General features: G+C 33.7%; 1 protein-coding gene and 4 long non-coding RNA genes across 9 annotated transcripts; 2 read left to right on the top strand and 3 right to left on the bottom strand.

Annotated features, from left to right (window-relative positions):
* Window positions 1–110: 110 nt before the first annotated feature.
* LOC142241393 (uncharacterized) lies at window positions 111–614 on the bottom strand. Its single transcript, XR_012723613.1, has 2 exons — window positions 382–614; window positions 111–324 (listed from the first exon to the last, which is right to left on the bottom strand). It is a non-coding gene; the product is annotated as an uncharacterized LOC142241393 (long non-coding RNA).
* A 2,947-nt stretch (window positions 615–3,561) lies between these two features.
* Window positions 3,562–4,065, top strand: LOC142241529 (uncharacterized). Its single transcript, XR_012723673.1, has 2 exons — window positions 3,562–3,794; window positions 3,852–4,065. It is a non-coding gene; the product is annotated as an uncharacterized LOC142241529 (long non-coding RNA).
* Window positions 4,066–4,554: 489 nt separating this feature from the next.
* On the top strand, window positions 4,555–12,793 carry ckn (CRK like proto-oncogene, adaptor protein). 5 transcript variants are annotated; one of them, XM_075309010.1, is made up of 9 exons: window positions 4,556–4,975; window positions 8,726–9,060; window positions 9,124–9,806; window positions 10,114–10,347; window positions 10,500–10,673; window positions 11,086–11,331; window positions 11,384–11,659; window positions 11,716–12,033; window positions 12,098–12,793. In XM_075309010.1, the coding sequence occupies exons 2-9, from the start codon at window positions 8,802–8,804 to the stop codon at window positions 12,707–12,709; spliced, it is 2,802 nt and encodes a 933-aa protein (XP_075165125.1). In that variant the 5' UTR covers window positions 4,556–4,975; window positions 8,726–8,801; the 3' UTR covers window positions 12,710–12,793. The 5 variants fall into 5 exon arrangements, with proteins under 5 accessions (XP_075165129.1, XP_075165125.1, XP_075165128.1 ...); XM_075309013.1 differs by having other exon boundaries at window positions 11,086–11,289; XM_075309011.1 differs by having other exon boundaries at window positions 4,556–4,751.
* LOC142237636 (uncharacterized) lies at window positions 4,984–5,936 on the bottom strand. The gene is made up of 2 exons (XR_012722531.1): window positions 5,760–5,936; window positions 4,984–5,678 (listed from the first exon to the last, which is right to left on the bottom strand). It is a non-coding gene; the product is annotated as an uncharacterized LOC142237636 (long non-coding RNA).
* LOC142237635 (uncharacterized) lies at window positions 6,049–8,304 on the bottom strand. The gene is made up of 2 exons (XR_012722530.1): window positions 7,969–8,304; window positions 6,049–6,760 (listed from the first exon to the last, which is right to left on the bottom strand). It is a non-coding gene; the product is annotated as an uncharacterized LOC142237635 (long non-coding RNA).
* Window positions 12,794–15,906: the final 3,113 nt, after the last annotated feature.

The following is a 15,906-nucleotide window of genomic DNA, read 5'->3' on the forward strand; positions in this document are numbered from 1 at the left end:
GCATGAGTGCAAATATTAGGTGCCTTTATAGATCAATTTAGAACGACGCCAATAAGGGACCCTCTAAACAATCAGAAAAAGTGCATTTTAAGATAGTTGTGAAAGAATCATTGTGGTCGAGTAAAACACGTTTGTTTAGATATTTATTAATTTGATTAAACATTTACAAATTCTTAAAAATATAACATTTATACCACTATCACATTACATTTAACATAATTTTTGGCATTAACGATGATGTTGAGTTACAAGTAGCGAGTTACATGTTGCTGCGTCTATCAACCAGTGTTTTTATTCCATGGAGGCAGCGTGTCTGTAAAATATCTGAAAAACAATCACTGTATTCCATTTGGAAAATCACCAAATTGTTCACCAATATACCTTTCACAATTTTAAGCGTATAATCTATGTTTTCAGAACTTTATTTTCGTTTTTATTTAATTAAAATATAACAAGCTGGTTGTGCTTGGCGTTTCACAAAAAAATGGCTTTTTTAACAGTAGGGATGGCAAATTACTTGCATGTACTTTTTGATGTACCTTTTCATGATGGTTGAAGTGACATTTACGAGTCTGTGGTAACGATGAGGTTGAAATGGAACTTTGAAATGCTGGCAGGGAAGTTTATCCAGACGGAATCTAAAGGTGAGTTCTATGTTCAGTTTTTTTTTTTCTCATCAAAACACAAAATTAATGAAGATATTTTTATTAAGTTTTGGCAAAACTACAGCTTAAAAATTGAACATAGTACTTACCTTAAAATAAAGGCCAATACTAAATTCATGTTAAATTTTAAGTCTGTAGATTTTGTAGGAGCCTAATAAATTGTGTCCAGATCGAGTCAGATTTAGATGTATGTACTTAGGACAAAAATCTTTATATATAGCACCTAAAGGTGAGTACTATGTTCGTATTTTTCACCAAAACATTAAATTAAAAGTACAAAAATCTATATGAAGACGATTATATTTATAAAAAGTCTTGCGAAATAATGAATGGAAAAGATCTAAGGAATTGATTGTGAACCATTTTGTATTTATAATTTAATTAAATTAAAAAAGTAACCGTGAAAATAAGCGGGTTTCAGCTTAAAAACTGAACATAGTACTCCCCTGCCAACATTTTTTGAATTTGGGGGCGCTTCTGAGAATCCCCAGTACGTTGAAAACAATCATATACGATATCAAAAACTCGTCGGAAAAGCGCCGTCACTATTGAGAAGTTGTACCACGCCAAGTTACTACAAAAATGTTTCGCATGAGTGCAAATATTAGGTGCCTTTATAGATCAATTTAGAACGACGCCAATAAGGGACCCTCTAAACAATCAGAAAAAGTGCATTTTAAGATAGTTGTGAAAGAATCATTGTGGTCGAGTAAAACACGTTTGTTTAGATATTTATTAATTTGATTAAACATTTACAAATTCTTAAAAATATAACATTTATACCACTATCACATCACATTTAACATAATTTTTTGCATTAATGATGAGGTAGAGTTACAAGTAGCGAGTTACATGTTGCAGCGTCTATCAGCCAGTGTTTTTATTCGATGGAGGCAGCGTGTCTGTAAAATATTTGAAAAACAATCACTTTATTCCATTTGGAAAATCAAAAATTGTTCACCAATATACCTTTCACAATTTTAAGCGTAAAATCTATGTTTTCAGAACTTTATTTTCGTTTTTATTTAAATAAAATATAACAAGCTGTTTGCGCTTGGCGATTCACAAAAAATAAAATGGCTTTTGTAAAAGTAGTGATGGCAAAATACATGTATGAAGTACATTTTGTACTTTATGATATGCTGCCCCATCACAGTAGGATGGTTGTAGTGACATTTACGAGTCTGTGGTAGCGATTAAGATGAAATGGAACTTTGAAATGCTGGCAGGGTCCCCTGCCAAAATTTTTTTTGAATTTGGGGGCGCTTCTGAGAATCCCCACTACGTCGAAAACAGTCAAACAAAGCGCCGTCACTATTGAGAAGTTGTACCACGCCAAGTTACTACAAAAAAGTATCGCATGGGTGCAATTATTAGGTGCCGTTCTGGATACATTTAGAAGGACGCCAATAAGAGCCCCTTCAAATAATCAGACAAAGTGCATTTTAAGATAGTTGTAAAAGAATCATTGTGGTCAAGTAAAACACGATTGTTTAGATGTTTATTATTTTATTAAACATTTTTAAATTCTCATAAATATAACATTTATACGTCTATCACAATACATTTAACATATTTTTATGCATTAAGGCCGGTATGCACCTCTAGGGAAAATTTTCATTCCCATAAGAAATGCATTGCTATTTATGCTAACGAAATTTTCGGTAGCGTTCAATTTCATAAGCTGGTACGCACCTCTAATGAAAATAACAGGGTTGTCAAAAGCATATTTTGGCAGCAAACATTTAATTTATAATGCGCTTTACAGACTATCAGTTATTCCGGACGACAGTGCTCGTGCCGAACATATCCCATATATTGTGCACATTATAAGTTAAGTCCGAAGGCATAATCGATACTGCTGCATGTTTATGGGATCGATAACACATTTACCGATTATTTAGTCATCGCCGACATGTCGCATCGATCCGACACACTGTAAGATTCTTTACAAACGCCGACATTCCGTCCGGAATAACTGATAGTCTGTAAAGCGCATAACAATCATTGTGTGCTTAAAAGTTTTAAAAGGTCTGTAAATAATAAACAATTTATTTGAGGAATATTTGGAACATATATTAACAATTTTTAAAAGCGATTAGCTGGTTTAAAATTTCTGTACACAGCCCTGTTTTTTTGTTGTAGACTTAAATAAATTTTTGCTACCGAAAATTTCGCTAGAGGTGCATACCGGCCTTTAATAAAAGATTGATGTTGAGTTACAAGTTGCAAGTTATATGTTGTAGTGTCTATCAGCCAGTGATTTTATTCCCAATGGAGGCAGCGTGTCTGGAAAAATATTTGAAAAACTATCACTTTATTCCATTTAGAAAGTCAAAAAATGTTCACCAATATACCTTTCACAATTTTAAGCGAAATAACTAAGTTTTCAGCACTTCATTATCATTTTTATTTAAATAAATTATAAGAAGCTAGTTGTGCTTGGTGTTTCACAAAATATAAAATGGCTCTTGTAGCAATAGTGATGGCATAATACTATCACAGTTGGCGTTTGTTGCAGTTATCAGTTATTCCGCACGGAATGTCGGTGTTTGTAAAGAATCTTACAGTGTGTCGGATCGATACGACTTGTCGGCGATGACTAAATAATCGGTAAATGTGTTATCGATCCCATAAACATGCAGCAGTATCGATTATGCCTTCGGACTTATAATGTGCACAATATATGGGATATGTTCGACACGAGCACTGTCGTCCGGAATAACTGATAGTCTGAAGGGTATAATATAGTCGACTCCGCCAGACTTTCTTTACTTGTTTTTTGTCTAATATATACCACGTATGGAATAACTTACAATTTAGAAGATGATGTTAGGAAGTTTTAAGATATATTGCCATCGATAACTATTACCACAACCCCAATATTACGACCCTGCCAGCATTTCAAAGTTCCATTTCAACCTCATCGTTACCACAGACTCGTAAATGTCACTTCAACCATCATGAAAAGGTACATCAAAAAGTACATGCAAGTAATTTGCCATCCCTACTGTTAAAAAAACCATTTTTTTGTGAAACGCCAAGCGCAACCAGCTTGTTATATTTTAATTAAATAAAAACGAAAATAAAGTTCTGAAAACATAGATTATACGCTTAAAATTGTGAAAGGTATATTGGTGAACAATTTGGTGATTTTCCAAATGGAATAAAGTGATTGTTTTTCAGATATTTTACAGACACGCTGCCTCCATGGAATAAAAACACTGGTTGATAGACGCAGCAACATGTAACTCGCTACTTGTAACTCAACATCATCATTAATGCCAAAAATTATGTTAAATGTAATGTGATAGTGGTATAAATGTTATATTTTTAAGAATTTGTAAATGTTTAATCAAATTAATAAATATCTAAACAAACGTGTTTTACTCGACCACAATGATTCTTTTACAACTATCTTAAAATGCACTTTTTCTGATTGTTTGGAGGGTCCCTTATTGGCGTCGTTCTAAATTGATCTATAAAGGCACCTAATAATTGCACTCATGCGAAACATTTTTGTAGTAACTTGGCGTGGTACAACTTCTCAATAGTGACGGCGCTTTTCCGACGAGTTTTTGATGTCGTATATGATTGTTTTCGACGTAGTGGGGATTCTCAAAAGAGTCCCCAAATTCAAAAAATGTTGGCAGGGGATTGTGGATGACAGTCTTTTGTAGAAGTTGCTGCGAAATCCATTGTGAAGAGTACATAAGATTCGGCCTGGCCGAACTTACGGCCGTATATACTTGTTTACTGATTATAGTATCAGTTTCAATCAATTTTTTAATTGGATTGTACTGAAGATATTGAGTACTCATTTAATTATAACGAGTACACAAAAAATTAGTCAGTAACGAGTACTTGTTATCAAATACTCGTTACTCTCCCAACACTACCTGTACTCTTGGTTATTGCGTCGGACGTGTAATATTTGTTAATGTTTTTTTATTTATTTCTCACTTTTGCCCCTAAAATTTATATATCTTGGTGTTAATATAACAGTTTTACATTGTAAAATAAAATAGTGAACCTTAGCAGAGATATGTGTACTTAAAATAAACTCTATCGCAGATTAATTCTTGTGTATGTTTGTGTGTGTGACAGTAGATTAGCTTGTTTTCTGTCTTGTTGTTTTCTTAACAACGAAATGTTACTCCTACATTGATAAATATTTGTTTTTTTAACAATGGTGTTTATCATGTACTTGTAAAGAAACAAGTATTAGTGAATATTTTCGTAGAATTATCAACAATTAATCACCTTGAATGCTGGTAACTCTTCGGTTGCTAATGAATGAACATATAAAGGTAACAGATATGCTGATCTCATAAATATATTTATTTTGAACATTTGTTTGGAATTTTTAAAGTTGATGCTTTCTCTTGAAGCTTGAAAACCATGATTATTTCTTTCCCTTTATAAACTACTTCTGGAATACCCACTTTGTCATTGTTTAGGTCATGTCATCTTAGGGAGCAATCATCGTGTTATGATGCTTATATTTCATACAAGGGATAACTAGAATGATTTGATTTATTCACAAAAATATGATTATTAATTAAATCTGTTTATAAATGAACGTGAACATTGGCACAAGTTTGAGGGAAACTAATTCGTAATATAAAAAACATTAAAAAACTGGGTAGTGTGAAATCATTATTCTTGATCGCTACATGTGGATTTTGTGGTTGTTTATATAAAAACATGGAATCATTCGCAAAGAGACTTCTTTGGAAAGTTCTCCCTTTTTATTTAAAAGTGTAACTAAATCCGGTTTATGGATACTCCCATTTTTTCTATTTTCTCTTAAAAGGCTTGCCGCAATTACAAAGATGTAGTTGTAGTGTCACCGAACTTAAAAATCCATCGACAACCGCACATATCTGCATATGCATCTATGTAGGTGAATGAAAGCGTATGTGTGTAATTGACCATTACAACGTTAATGTCAAATGCCACTCGCCCACGTTGCGGTGAGTGGGTTGGGATTTAATTCGGTCGCTTTCGGTGCTACATAAGAGAAGAATAGAACAAAAACAAAAAGGTATAAAGCACAACACAACAACAATTTTATTCACCATCTCTAAGTACTTTTTATCGTAAAATGTCCATTGAATATTATTGCCACTTTCCTGCTCCATCCTTCACTGATAACCGGTTTCTCCCACCTTATGTTCAAATGCCGGTTTGGAGGCTAAAAGCTCTCTGTCTCACAAAATGTGTTGCCATACTACTTTATAGCATTTAAATTGGGGACTACTTTCATATCCTTGGCGGCACTTTTATAACATTTTTAAATGGTTTAATATCGCGATATGACAACATAGATTATATTGGTCTCAAAGTACTATGTTAATATGTAGAATGAAAACGCAAAATATAATCGCATCAAATTTATTGTAAACATTGTAAAATTGTATTTGAAATCTTTGACAATGAAGTATTTCCCATAAGTATTAGCTCTAATTTGAAGGAGAATTTGATGGTAGCTATCGTTAAGTTTCTCGCTGTGAAATAATAGGATAGGCTTCGCCCTTTTCCAGACATTATAATAAGGGGATACATATTACACATGCTGAGAAACTGAATCGAATAGCAGCGGATTGACTGGATTTTCCATGCAACTCACAGGACAACGTTTAACGCCTCAGTGTTTTATACATTTTTATGTATAGCTCGCGATAACCATTTGTCGAAATGATTTCTCAACATTTTGTGTGTGGCCAAATTTGCCAATTCTCAATATTATTAGACAATGTGTGGTATTTAGTAGGCAATTGCTTACAAAGTCTTTCTAAAAACAACACTTACGATGTGGCAACCATAGGTTGCAAATATAGCAGTAGCTTACTGAGAATAGTTCTCTTCTCCACTTCTTCTCTAACATTGGAGCTTTTACACTCTGAGGTTTTGTGTGAGTTTAATTTGAAGTTGGGGCTGCGTGTTTTCAATCGCTCCTTTGCAGTCATCCGTCATCGTTTTACTTGTCGGGAGTTGTATTTTATTTCTTTCGTCAGTTTTATTGCAGATACATTGATATATGTGCGTGTGTGTGTGTTAAAAAGTGGAAAAACGGCTCATACAAGTTTTTTCTAAAGGAATACAAATAAACTTCAAAAATTAGTAAACATAGAGAAGTAACTGAAAACTAAAAAATTGGCGAAAGAAATATAGCAATGTGATCACTTAATATTAACACTTCATTCTTATAACCATCGTATTTAATATCGAAAAAAATTTTAATCCTTACTGACGGTTTTTAATTATCGCTTCGAAAATGTGTTCGCTAAGTGTGTATACGAAAAAAATGGTAATTTCAAATTAATTTTCATCAAGAAAATGCGAATATTATATATATATATATATATATTTTGTTTTTATCGGAAAGAAATGTTTGTAGTAATTTTACTACGAATTCTTGTTTTTTTGCCACCAATACGAAAAAATTCTATAATTATGGAAGTACTACTTTTTCATATTTGTTCGGTATCTAAGAGAGAAGGAGGAGTGTTTAAAGAGTGCGGATATTGGTGGTGTTGTTGTTGTTATTGTTAGTGTAATGAATAGAGAAGTAGCTGCAGTAGAAAGAAAGGAGCGAAAGCGGTTAGAGATGGCACAACTGTGCACACAGTACATTCTTTACACTCTCAAGGATATTTTTCGTACACTATGATACCGATTGAAAGTTTTCAATGAAAAAATAGTTAAGCTAGGACATGTCCTTTACGTGTCAATGGAAACGTTTCTTAGATATCTTTAATTTGTGTCTCATTGGGTGACCATAAGATGGCTCAAGAATGCGTTAAAGCTGTGAATAAAACAGTTGATACCATAGGGAAGATGTATTTTCCGGGTGGTGATATAGTATATATGGGACATACGTCTAAATATTCACCGGTATTACTGAGGATTTTTCATTTCATTTAAAGAAAATCGATTTTCACTTGCGAAAAGAATGTTTCAGTGATATGAGAATATATTTATTAATTTACTGTTTCCCTGTTTTGGTTCGCATAATGGCGTGTCAGTTACCCCTGCATAATGGGAATAATTCCATCGCGGTCGTAAGGGGCGAATGTGAACAATTTGATATTTGTATGCATGATCACGACGTTTAAAAATATATATTGTCAAAATGTATAAATTTGGACCTAGGTCCAGACAAAAAACTTGGTCTGCCTGAGGTATCCTAATAACATATTGATGCTCCGTTTTAATGTTTCACATAAATATTGCATCGTACACCTTAGTGCAGTACGTTTTTAGTTGTACAAAGTCGAAAAAAGAATGACCGCCATACAAGCAGAATACCCTCATCACAACGACTTCTCCAATGATGGTTATTCCATTTTTTCTTTTTGTATTTTTCTTGACAGCCACATGAAGATTGGTTGTTTTAATACTCCTACAGCCTTTTTTGGCATTTCCAATCGTCTGCTGCATTTTCCCCACATGGCAAACAAAGCAATGGTATCCGACAGGCAACAAGCCAATCCAAAATCAAGCTGTTAACATAACTGTATTTTGCAAACGAATGAATTTCTTATAGTTTCCCTAGTGCTGCTATTCACGCGGCTAATCAGCCACCATAATCAGTTGTCTTCGGACGATGAAGATATTCCAAAGCTTTGTTCGCTCAACCGAATCTCGAATGATACTAACGTGGTATATGATTCAGCTGGTTAAAATACAACTTAAATATTTAAGATTAGACAATATAAGGTATATCATCAGTCTATCTTTAGTGTGACAATATAAATTTTTGGTTGAATTGTAAACAGTTAAACAATGACATCACTGAAATCCATACGTTCTCCTTGTTGATATGTGCTGCTTTTCACAAGTGGTTTATGCCAAAGAGGGCTGAAAGTGCTATTGAGCCTTCAAGAATAAAAACTGGTTTTAACGTTTAGTGTCTTCCAACTATTAGTATATCATCTCATTGTTGGTCCTCGCTGCATACTGTTTCTACACAAAGCATGAAAACGCAAGATAATCTGTGTGTCTTTGGCTTTATCGAAAGTTCTAATTTTATTTTTATAATTTTTCTTATTTAGGACTATACAGAGGACTTAGACATAATATTTAATTATCCACTTGAGACAATTGTGAGAGTTTGTGGCTATAGTGATCATGCATCGTTCGCTGAAGCCACATACACAAGCTAAGAAGATTACAAAAGTTGCACCTCCAGCTCTTCCCGGAGATCCTATACCAACGCCATCTGGATATCAACAACAGGTAGCAATATACCGTTTAGGGAGCTGTACTCCCAATGCAACAAGCAAATTGGATGATGGAATTATAATGAATAATATGGTTTCGTCTCCTTCGCTCGAAGAGGGCGGTTTCAATTTACCAAGAGAACCGACTGTTGCATTGAGAATCAAAGGTAAGTAATTGAAATGAAATGGTGGAGATCGGACATAAAATTAAATTTTATAATCATTTGCAGATGAAATAGGAGAATATTCTGCTGCCATGTCATCATCCGGTTCATCCCAAACTGGAATTACCGGCCCAGCCGGAGTAAAAACGCAACCGCCATCAAATGTATCAAGCTCTTTAATGGGTCCATGCCCTCAGAATCTTGTACCATGTGCCCCACCAGTATTTTGTGCAACTCTACGGGAGCCGCTAACACATAAGGCAGCAGTTTATTATCATCAGCAGTTGGCTCTACAAGAAGATCAAGGTATCGATTTAACACAATCTCCTGGTCGCGATTCTCCTGGTTCTTCATCAGGTTCAGCTGGTTCTGGATCTCGTCACTCAACAGCTAGCTTAGATTCTGGTCGAGCCTCGTCATATCTAACTGGAGTTTCCGGGGCCGGTTCCATACGTAGTAGTGGTGGGGGTGCCCTTTCATCACCCCGATGTAGTTCTTTAAGCTCATGCTCAATTGGTTCTATGGATCGCCAACGAAATGAGGAATTAATAGTTGACTGGCTTATGGAAATGAAATATGAAGAATATGCCCAATTGTTTATTGCAGCAGGTTATGATTTGCCAACAATAGCACGAATGACACCAGAAGATCTAACAGCTATCGGAATAAAAAATCCACAGCATAGAGAACGTATTAAACAGCGTATAGACAAACTACAAGTTTTGGATAATCTACCGCATTTCGTACCAGTAAGTTTGTTAGTAATTGATTTTTTTTTTGAATAGCTAAGTTTTTTTTTTTGTATTAATCAGGAATATATTGAATATTTCTGAAAATCTCAAATTTTTAACACAAAAAGGTTTGTTGGGACTTTTGTGTATTCTATATTAAGCAGAAAATAATTTAGTGGGCATAATATTACATTGTCCGAAATAATAATTAATATTAAAAAAAAAAAATATGTTCCCCATTTTGCAGGGCTAACATTTAGCTATTGAAAATTTACCTAACTTCGTTTTTGCTTCGGTATTGTAAAAACAAGTTGTTCTCTCGTAGGGTTCCATCGAAGAATGGCTTCAATTGTTGCGTTTGGAAGAATATTTGCAGCCTTTATTGGATCAAAATTATAAGACGGTTCGCGATGTTACACAGGTTACTTGGGAAGATCTAGAAGACATCGGTATTGTAAAATTGGGGCATCAAAAGAAAATCTTACTTGCCATAAAACGTGTAAAGGATATTATAAGTGGAAAGTGGAATCCAGGTGGTTCAAATCCATACAACCAACAGGTAATTATATCCCTCCTGGGAATAACACTAACAAATGCAAACACTGTTTCTAGATTTACGTATGATTTCAAATATTGTATATTTTAATTATTTTATTTTAAAATTTAAATTTTTAGTTTATTATTATTTTTTTATTTAAACTTTTTGTTTAGATTTATGCCAAACCTTGGCAACAGTTGCCTCCAACACCCACATATTTGCCCACAGCACGAGTGTCGTGGGATGATTCCAAAATTTATGCCATGACAACTGCAACATCTGATACCTACTCTTGCGAAGATAGTACTCATGGCTGTTGCCTTGAGAATGATGTTGTTTTAATTAAGGTAATAATATCCTAAGTAAAAAATATTCCAATCACAAATCTGAACCATATTTAGTTGCCATTAAATTTCTATATAAACTTAAAGAAATTGGTGGATTGTAAATTTAAATTTTAGTAAAGATAAATGATAAAAGACAAATACCTCTTGAATAATGTGTGTGTGATTTTGTGTTTGTGGCAAAATGCTTTTTATTTTTTATATATCTTTTTTAATAACCATTTATTTTTTCTTCAACAATACTTTACAAAACTTTTCCTTTTTTATATATTTTACAATTAAGCCAGAAAGACCATATAAGCTTACAGACATATTCATCACTGCAAAGTGCAATAAATCACCAATATCATATTTCTTTTATTTAATATTTTGTATTGATTCCATTAAATTGGAAAAATATGGTATTTTACCTTAGGTACGTCAACCGCGTGGTAAAAGCTTGGAATCTCTCGAAGACATTCACGACAACAGCACTCGGAGCCATTTAACCTTCAGCCATTACACAACCACTGATTATGGGCATTTTACGCATCCCTCACAGATGCAACAACACCAATCGATGCAGCAGCAACACCATTTACCCCAATCAATTCTAATGACAGCTTCAGGCGGTTCAACGGTAGGTGGACCTCAACGAATCCTAAGCAATCCAACCACAATGGTAATTGACAATAAAATGTTTTAACCCAATATACGTAATTCTTTCTATTTAGAATTGGCGTCGGTCTTATGATGATGGTGACATAACACCAACCAATGATGCAGCTGCTCGTGAATTGATGTATGAAGAGGGTGGAGGAACCTTGCCGCGACACCAACGTGGTATTCTGCAAAGGGCCGTTTTGAATACAATGCCGCCATTGGAGCACCATCACTATATGAATGCTGCTGCTGCAGAATATGTATGCCACGCTGCGGGCCTCGGCAGTGGTGCAAATGCACCATCAGGCTCGACATCGATCGTTATTGACAATCCCAACCACACCAACGTAAGTGCTTTTACACGAATACATTCATATAATTAACAGTCATGTTACTTTTGTAGACCTATATAACTGGAAGTCCTATGACAAGCAAGAAAATTGCCCCAGACCCACCTAGACGTCACTGTAGCATACGTAACTCCCGTGGACTGAGCCAAGATGGATCACAAATAAATTCAGCTTCGAATGCAGTTGGTGGTCATGGAGGAATTACAACTAATATGTATTACGGTCCATCAGGAGTGTCTACCACTGCTACAGGTGTCCATGCTCACACAGCGTATTTACAGCAGCAGCCTTCCCAACCAATCTATGCTAACTATGCTACCATACAACAAACCACCGCAGAGATACATTGCGAAAAAATGCATGACAACAAGGTAAGACAATATAAAACTCACTAAAAAAGTCAAATGACAAAAATCGATTATACTTGTTTTTTAGTCGAACTCGAGCATTGACTCCATTGATACCATACCATTTGCGAATGAGAACACTGGTACTATAAAACAACGTTTACTTAATCGCCAAGAACTTTCCAACGCAAATGTGTCACAAGCCACAGCGGGCAACCATTTACATTCCTCCTCTTCCTCTTCGTCCTCGTCCTCCACCAATACCATAGCTAATATAACACATTCATTCCATTCCCTAAAATCATCATCCTCTTTACATGAAGCCTCCTTGATTCGAAGTGAGAGCATTGGAAGTACTGCCAGTGGTGGAAGTGCAGGTTTATCCCTCCTCAGATCACCAACTCTACAATACCCTCCCTTACAAGCGGATAGTGCACCATCATTAGCAGGCTTGGATGGTCCTGGGAATATGAATACCGATGAAAAAACCTCAGACAGTCCTTTAGAAGCAAGTGCCATATCGAATACTGGTACCTCTGGAAGTGGTACAACCAATCTTCAAACTTCAGCATCCACTGGACAAAAAGTTTCCGTCAATGTTCTTAACGACATTGGCAATATGTTGGCCAATCTCACGGATGAATTGGACGCAATGCTGGAGGAGGAAAAACGCGTAGGTTTAAATACAGATAGTGAGTAATTTAATAATAACTATAGCAATCAAATCAACAGACATTTAATAAAAGGCAGGTGCTATTATCCAACCTCTTTTTTCACAAGAAAATCTTAGTATAATATGGAAAATATGTATGTAGCAGTAGTTTACAAGAAACTTACATACATATAGTATGCATTTATGTTCATTATCCCGGGGTAAAAGTATCCTCTCTTAACATTAATTAAGGATTTTTTCTGGATATTCATTACTGGGCTGGGACGTATTTTCTAAATTTTTTGTTCATGGCCGTAAAAGATTTTTTTCGAAAAGCATATTCGTCTCCATTTAGACATTTCACGTAAAATTTTTTATCGTTATGTCTTAAGGACTACGTCTCAGCCTCAAGAGAATCAGAGATTCATGAAACGTTGGTGCCGAGACTTCCTGTATTCATTTTTTACACTTGTAGGCTGTTTAAAAAACAAGCCAATATTTTTTAACTTTTCCATAGGTCAAATAATCGTTTCCATATTGATTATAAACATTAGGTACATAAATTATATTTATGTTGTACGTAATATGCCACAATTCATAAATAAGATTGAAATAAATAAGAGTTCGAATTTAGTGATTTATTCTTGTTATTATTCTTGCAAGATTGTTCCGGAACAAATAGATTTCTATTGTAGTTTTAGATTTTTGCAAAATATTTTGTATATGTGCTTTTTTTTATTGTTTGTTTTGGCATTTGCTCCAAAATAACTCCCAACATTATTTCTCTCAATCAAATATTGTTTTGTTATCGTTTATAACTGAGCTTTAAATAGATTGGAAAATTACTATTTTATGCAGTCAAGTTTTAATTTCAATTATTAATAACTTACCACGTGCACTGTGTACCCAAAAATTATAAAAGGCAACTCTTATTTGTATGCATATCTTATTTATATTGAATTGTGTAACGTGCTGGAGGAAATCCTTTTTACAGTTCGATCTTATTAAAAATAAATGTTAACAATAAGCATAAAACAACCTAAAACTAATGACAAAACGAAAAAAGCTTTTTAAAAGACTTTTTGTATGTTTTCAAAATAAATGCAAGTAAACATAAACATATAATCTATGACATAACATTGTATAAAATCTAAAGTTTAAACTATTGAAAACAAACACACAAATCTCAACACAAAGAAGTAATAACAAATTAGCCCATATATCATATTTATACTTAAAAACTTGAAAAAAAAAACAGATGGATAAAGAAATGTGTGTAATATGAAATAATTACAAATTATTATATTATACTCAAAATTTTCTTAAAAGAGATACGGATAACCTTAAATATATTTAGTTTATAGACAAACATATAGTTATTTAATTATATATTGATTTTTGTTTTGTATCGAATGTCGCCTAAAACATAACGTTGCAAACATAGGCAATATAGTTGAACATGCCGATTACTTTTCATACAATATTTAATAAGCTGCAACATGCGGATATAATGCGTATTTTTATAATTGCCTTTGTTTTTATTGCCACAACATTCTATCTAATCATATCTATTACACAATAGTATATCAGTTCAATATTTTAAGATTTTCACTATTCATCATTAACAAAATTGAACATGATGTCTCAATTATTTCACCTTGAGAAATAATTCAGCATATTTACATTTGCAATCCACGGAGTTTTCTAAGGATTTATATTATTGAAAATTTTGAGCTTATGTGCTATTGTACAATAGAAATGATTATTGTTTTATATTTTTTATATCTCAATAATAATAATACGATAGTGTTTTCTGAATCTATCGCATATGAAATTGCCCTATTATAATGAGAAGGTTAAGTGTTATTCCATTTATTTAAAATTTATATACAAAAAATAAATAAAATATAAAAATTTAACAGTGATTTTTTTCGGAGTGATGGTCCGTACAACTCGACCAAAGCGTATTTTTTTCTTTTCTGTGGCCGATGTTCGACAAAAAGGCAAAATTTGGCCGAGGCCGAAGCTGCACATTTTAATATATGTAATTAAATAAGTTTCGAGGGCTTTACAGTAATCCCTCGATTTACGTCGTCTCGGTTTACGTTGTATCGATTTACGTCGTAAAAGTTTTTGTTCCATCAAACTTCGATTTACTTCGTCGACTTTTTTGGCCACTTTACCAGAAACGCCTTCCAAAAGTAAAGTAAGTATCAACGATGATGACATCGAAACATTTTTTTCTGAAATTCTTACCGAAATTACTTAATTACCTTTATTTTTGAAGTTTTTTATTATGTTAATGCACATACAACATAAATGGACTTAGGAGTAAGTATCAGCAATTTTTAATTCGGTTTACCTCGTTTCGATTAATGTCGTCAAATTCCGGAACCAATCACGACGTAAATCGAGGGATTACTGTATATTAATGTTGTACATATTCGTTAAACATATGTATATACAGTTCAAATTGTATACTATTCTCATAAGGGTTTTAGGACTTGAAGGAATTTCCTTTATGTCGATATATCAATAAAAATGAATTGCCGAAGCAGATTCTTGGGTCTAGTGGTTTGGGTAGAATGGAGATTAAGTGGAAAATAGCTGGCTGATGCGATGGATTATGAATTTAGAAAAATAATCGAAATAAATTATAAATAAAATCTTTAAGAAGAATTTAGTTAAACCCCAACCCGAATTTACACATGCCCGATATTCCCGATAATGCTGACATTGAAATACATGGATTTTCCGGAAGTTTATAGAATAAGGAACGAGTATTACAGGCCGATTTCTCTCAAAAATCGGATCATCATTCTTTTAAGTATCCTTATTTTGCACTAGTTCTCCAAATATGATGGTATTTCTGTATTTCGGAAGAAAATTTAACGTTTTCTTTACATACATTTTTATCTTTAAAGGTGGGTATTAAGTTCGTGTTTAGCCGCTAAAATCGTCATTGTGTCACGATTACTTTTCTCTAACAATCCATTATAAATTATATAAACTTTGTGAAAAGTTGCTTTGCGGTATACCCTAGAAGTTAGAATAAAATTTGCATCCAAGAGGTGTAATGTTATACTATTTTACTGATTTGTTTTCGATTTTAGCGGCTAAAATCGATATTAATACATACCATAACCCCGGAAAGTCATCCTTATTGTACACTAACGCCATCCTTCGTCATTTTTACTACGGCCTATTTCAAGCCTCTATAAATGGCAAAATTTTGTTTATTCAGT

Source organism: Haematobia irritans, chromosome 5 (genome assembly GCF_050003625.1).
Source record: "Haematobia irritans isolate KBUSLIRL chromosome 5, ASM5000362v1, whole genome shotgun sequence".
NCBI lineage: Eukaryota > Metazoa > Arthropoda > Insecta > Diptera > Muscidae > Haematobia > Haematobia irritans.